At 40.6% G+C, this 9,815-nt stretch overlaps 1 protein-coding gene across 5 annotated transcripts in view; it reads left to right on the top strand.

The window, feature by feature from the left end:
• The first annotated feature begins 3,000 nt into the window (after positions 1–3,000).
• Positions 3,001–9,815, top strand: part of BLTP3A (bridge-like lipid transfer protein family member 3A) — a 91,157-nt gene continuing 84,342 nt past the window's right edge. For 3 of the 5 annotated variants that reach the window (XM_072422954.1, XM_072422961.1, XM_072422944.1), the window contains exon 1: positions 3,024–3,139. Coding sequence is in view for 1 of the 5 variants with exons in the window: in XM_072422937.1 (XP_072279038.1) it covers positions 3,096–3,139 (44 nt within the window). In the remaining 4 variants the exon portion in view is untranslated. Of the gene's footprint in view, positions 3,140–9,815 lie in introns of all 5 variants that reach the window. The other 2 variants (XM_072422937.1, XM_072422950.1) reach the window with 2 other exon arrangements.

The raw sequence follows: 9,815 nt of genomic DNA, 5'->3' as shown, positions 1-9,815 counted from the left end.
ATATATAATATGCACACACAACACAGAACCCTACATTTTACTCAGAAACATACACACAATATGCACTATACACAACATTCATACATTCCTGCACTATACACACAAACATACACATAGCCCTGCAGTTGTATCCAGAAACATGCACAAAGCCTTCCATCATTGTACACACAAGCAGCCATGCAGTTTTAAAATACTTACAGTTGAATATAAAAAGCTGTCCATCCAAGTTCTTCTAAGCTCTTTTAGCAGAGCAGATGCTGCTGCCTTTATTTTTGTTTGCTGAACTTCTGCTGAAGACAGGGCAGTGGGAGGCTCCAGGGCCAGGGGGGGAGGGCAAATTAACTATCTTCCTAGTATTAGGTGGTTTGCAAAATTATGTTAAAGTTCAGCCCTAGATGGGAGCATATATGGAGAGTGCAGACAGGACACCTGAACACACATCAGGCCATAGCACTCACCTATACCTATATCATTACACTTGTTTACACTCAAATGAACTTGTTAAAAACAATATATCTGAAATAAAATGAAAACACTTTTTGTAATGTACATAATCCAGATTACAATAATGTGAATGTCAGGTTGTATAATAGCACAGCTGAACTTTACACTTGTAGAAATACAACTATGCACTGGGCTTTATTCTTATATCAGAGAAGTACTTAATTATGACTATTGTTTGTGAAATAGGACATTTGAACTTGCTGTATTTTTTATTATAATTTAAATCTATTAGGAGTCGGAGTCGACACATTTTTATCGACTCAAACTCCAGGTACCCAAAATTGTCTCCGACTCCAACTCTGATTCCACAGCCCTGATAAAAACTAGTGAAAATTGAACATCAGGGACCACTTACATAGCAAGTAGGTGCGACCCCTTAGTTTATACCTACCTGTCACAAAACTAGAAATGTCATACTACACTACCCTGTCCCCTTCCCTACTTTGAACCCCAAGTTTTCTGGAACAGAGAGATGTACAAAACCAAAAATGTAGGTGCAAGTGGGGGACACCAGTGACTAACACCCCCAAAAATTTTGTTGTTAAGGCATCGTCAGAAAATAAAGAACTCTTCCCATCAAAAAAATCTACCCTGTTACACATTTCTGGAGGCTTCTAGTACCTGAACCTCAATTTCCCAGGAATAGGGATTACGGGTAAACAAAATTAGAGGTGAAAGTGGGGGACACCTGTGGCTAACACCCCCTAAATTTCATTGTTAGGCCATTGTCAGAACATAAAGAACTCTGCCTATCAAAAAAATCTACCATGTTACACATTGCTGAAGGTTTCTAGCACCAGAACCCCAATTTTTCTGGAACGGGGGGGGGGGGGGGGGGAGGACAGGTGAACAAAATTAAAAGTGCAAGTGAGGGACACCTAAGACTAACACCTCCTAAAATTTCATCGCTAAAGCATCGTCAGAACATAAAGAACTCTGCATATCAAAAACATGTACCGTGTTAAACAGGGGCAAGTAGGGGATACCTGTGACTAACTAAAGTACACTGCTTGCCCTAGACAAGCCCAGCCGGAGTGACTAACCTTCCAGTCTCGCAACCAAGTTAGTACAAACAACAGTGATAAAGCAATAGCAGAAGAAATAAAAGCTTACCGGCACATGGACATGGCGTCGCTGGTCAGCAAACCTCCCCACAAGCAATTCCCCAGAACAAGAGGAAAGGAGAGACTGGTAAGGAAATCTCACCTGTGGCCTCAATAGTCCATTCTAATCCTCCAGGTCCGGTGGTAGACAGGAGAGGGAAGTAGCTGATCCTCAGGACGGACCGCAAAATTCTCCATCAACTGATAAGAAAAAAACAATACCGCTGTCCTTGGTGAAATAATTTAGAGGGTTTATTTAGAATAAAAACTTTGAAAGTAAAAGATTAAGGGTTAGAGCAAAGCAAAACACACGTGTGGAGACCCAATGGCAGGATCTTAAGGTCTAACTACTAGCCCCGAGTGAGGACCATTGAAGCAGAAATTCCGAACAGATGCCAAGTGGGGCCCAAAAAAAAATCTATTGTTCTTGTTAATTCTACAATGCTGTTTTAATGTAACATGACAATACATCCAAATTTACTACAATTACATGGAGACTTAAGCTACGTACACACGTCAGATTTTTATCGCCCGATAATCTGCATCGGCCAATTATCGGGCGAAAATCTGCCGTGTGTACAGTCGGTGTCGTCCATCGTCCGCACGACCGACCTGCCGGATCCACGGACGATGGACGACAGCCGATCCTAATGAAAGGGAAGGGGAGAGCGCGCAGCAGGGTGCCGCTCCGTCGCTCTCCCCCTCCCCTCTCCATAGAGCATGAACGGTGCTGTATGTACAGCACCGTTCATGCATCGTGCACTCCCTTGTCGTTGGAAAGGATCGTGAAAGATCCTTTCCAACGACAAAAATTGGAAGTGTGTACGCAGCTTTAGTTCTTACTATTATCTCATTGCTAATACAAATTCCAAGAATATCTATAACAGACAAAGGCAGTACCAGGGTCTCCTCAAACCACTCTAAAAAGAGAACCAGTCATCCATTAGCTAAAGTATATAATCATTCCAATTCAACAGTAAAATTAATATAATATATAAAATAAATAATTTTCTTCATCAGCATCGCTGGTAGAGGAAGTGGGCAAAACGGACACGGTAAAACAAAAAAAACAAAACAAAATAAATGACAAAAAAAAAAACGCTTTTATGCAGAAAAAAAGTTTTTGCTAACTATACACTATAACAGATGCCAACTAATTTAACAATAAGCAAAAACACATTTGGTAATCAAGTTAGCAGATTACTGACTGAAGCAATGAGCACTACACTGGTACAAGTGAGAGGGTAAATGGAAAACGGTGCTGAGCAGAGAAAACATAAACATGCTTGTTATTTCCTAAATCAATCGATTTACACATGCTGTAGCATTGAGAGCACCAAGATGGCGGCGTAGCGTCTTCGGTCTCTAAGGAACTAGAGGTGACGTAATCGCTGAGGTTCTTCTCTATGGTATATATAGCTACTTTACACGGGGTCACCGGGATGCGGGAGGACTGGAGGCGTTTTGGGCATAACAACTGGCTCTATTATGGCTGGAATCATCAAGAAGCAAATCTTGAAACACTTATCAAGGTACAGAGCTGGGGAAGGTAGCGGATATGGGGTGCGGGAACTGCAGTATACACAATGAGGTTATTGGGAGAGGTCATTGGCTGCTGTAGGGGAGGGAGAGGTTTTATGGGCAGCTCATTAAAAGCTGATACTGATACAATCCTGTGCGTGGCGTTTTATCATCTGCTCATTGCTGCTGTCTGAGAAATATTGTATTGCGCTTCCTCCAGCTGGGATCAGTTTGTCTAATAATAAACTATCCAGAGTCCCCAGTAAGAAGGTTTAGTTGGTGACAGGACATTTTTTTGTTTGGTGAAACACATGGTCACCTCCACCTAATAATGTCTGAAAGCAGGGGACCTGTGGAAATATAGGACAATAGGCCTGATTTTTTAGGTACCTTTATAATTCACTTAACCTTTATGCACCAAATTACTAAATTTCCAATGTTTTCATACTGTGCAAAAGTTTTAGGGATGTTTGAAATATGCTGACATAATAATGCCTTAAAAATAATGTAATGAATATTTTTGTGTATTAACAACCTGCTGAGTTTATAAACCGAAACAAACTAAGGTTTATTTCAGACCTGTGGTTGACTAAAGCGTTTTTCTGCATGCTCAACTGTGGTCCCAACCACTCCCATTAAAGTGCAGGCAAGACGTTGGGAACCATTTAGTAAACATGTTTATAGTTGTGGTGAACTGCAACATGGTTCCTGAAAGTGACAGGCTGCTTTTAGCTGCACAGTTCCTTCTCCTGGAACCAGAGCTGTGCTGCAGCCACAACTGCATGCATTCCCACTTCACAAAAATTAAAGATCAGACAATAGGCTGTTGCAGAAAGGGACAAGGCTTGTCCTGCCTGTGCTTCCCTTGTGTGTGCCTGGGATGAATGAACTTCTGTGTGCCTGTGTGGGAGATGTATTATCCCAGCATGGCCAATCAGATTAAAGAAGAAAAAGATAGGTAGGTCACTGAGCTTTAGTTCTGCTTTAAAACAGCAAATTTCTCCTGGGGAATTTTGCTTTCCAGTTTTTAAGGAATTCGGCAGGTCACTTGTTCTAAATATCAAAAGAATATTTAGAAGTCCTTTATAGGTTCTAAATTGCTTCTGTTCAATAATCTAATCTCAAATGATTCCGTGATGTTAAGATCAGAGCTTGAGACAAGGGCACAGCATTTCTTCCTGGTGTTCTTGATTCTTCCTATTCTTGAAGATAATTCTTAATGACATTCTCTGTATGTTTAGAATCATCCTGCTGCAGAATACATTTGAGACAATCGGATGTCTCTCAGATGGGGTTTCCAGGTTTAGAGCTGCCCAGCCTTTGTGATGGGGAGTCTTCAGCTTAAAGAGCAAGTAAACCCAAAAACGACCCAAAACAAAAAAAAAAAAAAATCACACTTTACCTTCTATCCTGCAGAGCGGTTGATCCGCCTGGAGGGTTCTTCTATCGGGTCCTGCGTTGTCCCGGCATCTGTTTTCGGGCTGGCCCGCCAGCCGCCGCTGTCTACTCCATGTTCTACTACTTTATGTAAAGTGAAGATTCAGGGTTTAGGTAAGCGTTAAGCACTTCAGCAGAGGGCAGAGAAAAACAAGCAGTCCTAAAAGATCCCTGATGTCTTCATAAAGAGTAGCCTTCATCTGTCCATTACTATCACATAAGGGGCTTATCAGCCCCCTTTTGATAATGGTAAACACAAATAAAAAAAAAATGTTTAAAAATAAAAAAAGGAACAAAAGTAATAATTAAAAAACCCAGCCTTTGTGTACTACTTGCTTGAAAATGCAAATACCGTTGTAGGATGTGCACAGATATATAAACATAGAACGCCTTTATTTTATATTTAGTATCTACAATTTTTAAAACTGAACTTATTTTGGGTATATCTATTGACCACAGTTTTAACATTTTAATTGTACATAAATATGGGAAATGGATAAAATTTAATTTTGTATTTTACTGAAAATATTACTGTACTAAACTGCATATTTTGAAAGTATTTTTCAACAGGAGTTTTTTTTAGTACTGATAACAAATACAACTAGGTTTAAATACAGCTACTCATTCGTAAAAAGGAGTGGGGAAACACAAATACAAAAACTTCAAAGCAAGCACTATATTTTGTTAGAAAAAAAAAAGTCAAGGCTGAACAAAAGTTGTCTGACGTGTATTTTTTCTTGCATACTGGTGTGGTTTGTGTATTTTTCCATGTTTGGGTTGTAATTTCTGCATATGAAACAACTGTTGCACTTTGATTCTGGGTAAAAGTCTCCAGTAATAGGACCATTTGCTGCTATTCTCTGTTTTTGTGCTGAGCTACCAGCCTGTTATCTGCACCTTGTTTTTTTGCCTAGCCTAAAGCAGAATAATCTGCTGGGTCTGTGCTATAGCTCTGCTCAATTCACAGCCACGTGTAGCACTAATATGGCGCTGCAGCACCTTATTATGTTATAAGTTAATGTGCCCTTTAGAGTTTCTGTTAACCTCATTGCAAAATCTCAGGAATACCTGAATGACGCTGCTAGTCCACCTTATTGCAGCTTGTATGAAACACAAATTAGGGAGGGTAAAGGATGTTTTTTTTGTCTACTTTATAAGGTATGTGGATCACTTGCTGTTGTGGCCAGTTTGTGCCTCTGAGGTCAGATACCACTGACATCAATGATCTTTTTAGCTACGTGTGAAAGTAAAATTCTTCCCGCTAGCCAGCAATATATAAGGCATTTTTCCCACTGGCCACAATGCTAATGTACTGTCATTTGTGGATATAATAAATATAGCAGGTGTTTCCTAAAACCTAAAAATTATTTTAAGGGTTCCCCCATATTAAAAATGATTGAAAAAGGCTGCCCTAGATTTTGATTATTTGGATCATAGCTTTGACTGGTTCCTCTCTGTCAGCACTGTCCCCTATAGGGAGAGTTAGGTCCATAAATATTTGGACAGAGACAACTTTTTTTGTGGTTCTGTACATTACCACAATTCATTTTAAATGGAACAACTCATATGCAGTCGAACTGCACTTTCAGCTTTAATTCAGTGGGTTGAACTAAAAGATTGCATACAATTGTGAGGAGCTAAAGCCTTTATCACAATCACTTCATTTCAGGGACTCAAAAGTAGTTGAACAAATTAAAAAGCTGAAAATAAAATGTTCATTTCTAATACTTAGCTGGCAATGACAGCCTGTAGTCTTGAACTCATGGACATCACCAGATGCTGGGTTTCCTCCTTTTTAATGCTCTGCCAGGTCTTTACTGCAGCGGCTTTCAGTTGCGGTTTGTTTATGGGCCCTTCTGTCCGCAGTTTAGTCTTCAACAAGTGAAATGCATGCTCAATTGGGTTCAGATCAGGTGACTGATTAGGCCATTCAATATTATTCCACTTCTTTGCTTTATGAAACTCCTAGGTTACTTTGGCTGTATGTTTTGGGTCATTGTCGATCTGTATCATGAAATGCCTCCCAATCAATTTGACTGCATTTAGCTGGATTTGAGCAGACAGTATGTCTCTGAACACCTCAGAATTCATTCTGCTGCGTCTGTCCTGTGTCACATCATTGATAAACACTAGTGTCCCACTGCCATGGGTAGCCATGCACGCCCAAGGCATCATACTGCCTCAGCTATGTTTTACAGATGGTGTGGTATGCTTTGGATGGTGCGGTATGAGCTGTCTGTGCCTTCTCCATACTTTTTTCTTGCCATCATTCTGGTAAAGGTTGATCTTGGTTTCATCTGTCAAAAGAATGTTTTTCTGGAACTGTGCTGGCTTTTTTACATTTTTTTTTTTTTTTTATCCAAGTCCAATCTAGCCTTTCTATTCTTGAGGCTAATGAGTGGCTTGCACCTTGCAGTGCAATCTCTGTATTTACTTTCATGCAGTCTTCTCTGTATGGTAGACTTGCATATTGATATGCCTACTTCCTGGAAAGTGTTCTTCACTTGGTTGGCTGTTGTGAGGGGGTTTCTCATCAGCATGGAAATTATTCTGCGATCATCCTCCACTGTTGTCTTCCGTGGACAACCAGGTCTTTTGGCCTTGCTGAGTTCATCAGTGCTTTGTTTCTTTCTCATGATGTACTAAACTGTAGATTTTTCCAACCCCAATATTGTAGCAATTTGGATGTTTTTTTTCTGTTTTTGTAGCTTAAGGATGGCTTGTTTCACCTTCACCTGCATGGAGAGCTCCTTTCACTACATGTTGTTGTCCATTCACAGCAAAATCCACATACAAGCAACCCCCCTCTCCCAAATCAACTCCATGCCTTTTACAGGCTTAGTTGATAATGACATAATGAAGGAATTGCCCACACCAGCCCATGAAATAGCCTTTGAGTCAATTGTCCAATTACTTTTGAGCCCCTGAAATGAAATAAAGTGGATGTGTAATAAAGAAAAAGGCGTTAGTTCCTCACATTTTTTTGCAATCTTTTTGTTCAACCCACTGACTTAAAGCTGAAAGCCTGCAGTTCAACTGCATCTGAGTTGTTTCATTTAAAAATAATTGTGGTAATGTACAGAACCAAAATTAGAAAAAAGTTGTCTGTCCAAATATTTTTGGACTTGACTGTATTTTAGATGTACATTACATTAGATTATTTTCGTTTTATGTAGTCATTGACTAAAAAAAATTATCTTTGTGGTGACAAAATACAGAATTACTTTAGTTTACATCCCTGTAATAAATCACAATTCTGCTCTGTTGGTTTCACATGTTCCTTCAAGAAGATCTAAATCATTAGAGTGGTCGTGCAACCACATAAGGTTATGCAGGTTGTGCAGCCCTCTTAATGACTGATGTAGAAATCTGAGGGAGGGGACATTTCTCCAGGGCCTACACCTGCAGACATTGAGAAGAAAAACAAACTTTTTTCTTTTTGGAGCTGCACCACTTCATTTCAAAATTACCTTTATAACTGACCTCTAATTATTAGCATCACTCCCAGCTGTCCCTTCCCTGGTACTAATTCCCTCTGTGTTTTGCACCTAAACTGTCTCTTTTGTTGTTATGATGTATAATCCTCTGCAAAACAAAATATTATTTACCTGTTACCGTATTTTTCGGACCATTAGACGCTCCGGACTATAGGACGCACCAGGTTTTCCGCACGGGAAAACAAGAAAAAAAAAATCATTTGATTTCCCCTGAGATCCAGCGTGCGGCACTTGTGCCCGCCCATGAAGGCGGCGCCGATCGGCATTCATCAAATCAATCGGCGCCGCCTTCGTGGGCGGGCACAAGTGCCGTACGCTGGAACACAGGGGAACACAGAGGAGGAACACAGACACTGGCTGCTGTCAGCCTCTGTCTGTTTTCCTCCTGTGTTCCCCTGAGATCCAGCGTGCGGCACTTGTGCCCGCCCACGAAGGCGGCGCCGATCAGCATTCATCAAATCGGCGCCGATTCGTGGGCGGGCACAAGTGCCGCACGCTGGATCACAGAACAGGCAGAGATCGGCGCAGCCGGGGACCGGCGGGGACACAGGTAAGTAAAAAAAAATATGCCCCTGTACCTCTGCATTCGGACCATAAGACACACCCTGATTTTCCCCCCACTTTAGGAGGAAAAAAAGTGCGTCTTATGGTCCGAAAAATACGGTAAGTGTTCCACTACACCAGGGGTAGGCAAAGTCCGTCCTTTAGGCCACATGCGGCCTAGCCAGTAGTCCGTTCCGGCCTAACGCCCCCTGGTCTATCCGGCCTAAGCCTGGCCAGCAGGGGTCGGCAACCCGGGGCTCTTGGGCCTCCTTGTTATGCCTTCCTTCCCTATTTACGGCGGCTGGCATTACCACTACCGCCACCGGGGTAAGGGGACATTTCCTTTCCTCCGTATGCATTGGGTGTTGCATGTTGGCCTAGTGTGCCTTCTTGACCTCCTAAAATGTTCTAGTAGCCAAAAAAGTTTGCTGACCCCTGTACTACACTAAACATTTAATCCAACTTCTGTATTAGTGCATGTTTTATCCTACCCTGTATAAGGGAAAAGTGAAAAATGCAGTTGTGAGATCAACCTTATTTAGATAAAATAATACTTAAGAGTTAACCTTTCCCTATTTGTCCCTCAAAGGGGCTCACAATCCAATGTCCTTACCATAATCGTATGTCATGAACACAGTTTAATAACAATTTTTATGAGAAGCCAAGAAACCTATCTGCATGTTTTTGGGGTGTATTGCTAGGAGAAAACCCACATAAGCACAGGTAGAACATACAATTCCACACAAGATAGTGTCCTGGTTGAGATTTGAACGTGGGACCTAGTGCTATGATATTGGGTAATATCCTAATAGACTGACATGGGATTACTTAAATATAATCACTTAATAATGATATTTTTCCCCTACTTGATCTAAACATAACATGTGGCAATAATTACAACAATCATATAATTATTTGGAGGTATGTTTCCAATGCCAAAATGCTATATATATATATATATATATATATATATATATATATATATATATATATATATATATATATATATATATATATTAGTTATGCTTTTGCTAACAAATAACAAAGACTGGGGTACTCGGTATGTATGTCTTGGTACACAATAGATATCTGGTAGATTTTATTTATTTACCTTGTTGTGCACCAGTGGACTGGTGTATGGCCTGCTTTAAGTCTACAAATGTAAGATCCATTGTACTTGTGCTCAATTAGATCCCAGGAGGTTAACTGA

The sequence above is a fragment of the Pyxicephalus adspersus genome, chromosome 1, assembly GCF_032062135.1.
Source record: "Pyxicephalus adspersus chromosome 1, UCB_Pads_2.0, whole genome shotgun sequence".
In the NCBI taxonomy this organism is placed as follows: Eukaryota; Metazoa; Chordata; class Amphibia; order Anura; family Pyxicephalidae; genus Pyxicephalus; species Pyxicephalus adspersus.
Note: the sequence above shows the minus strand (reverse complement) of the source record. Positions and strands in the feature narration are given on the sequence as shown.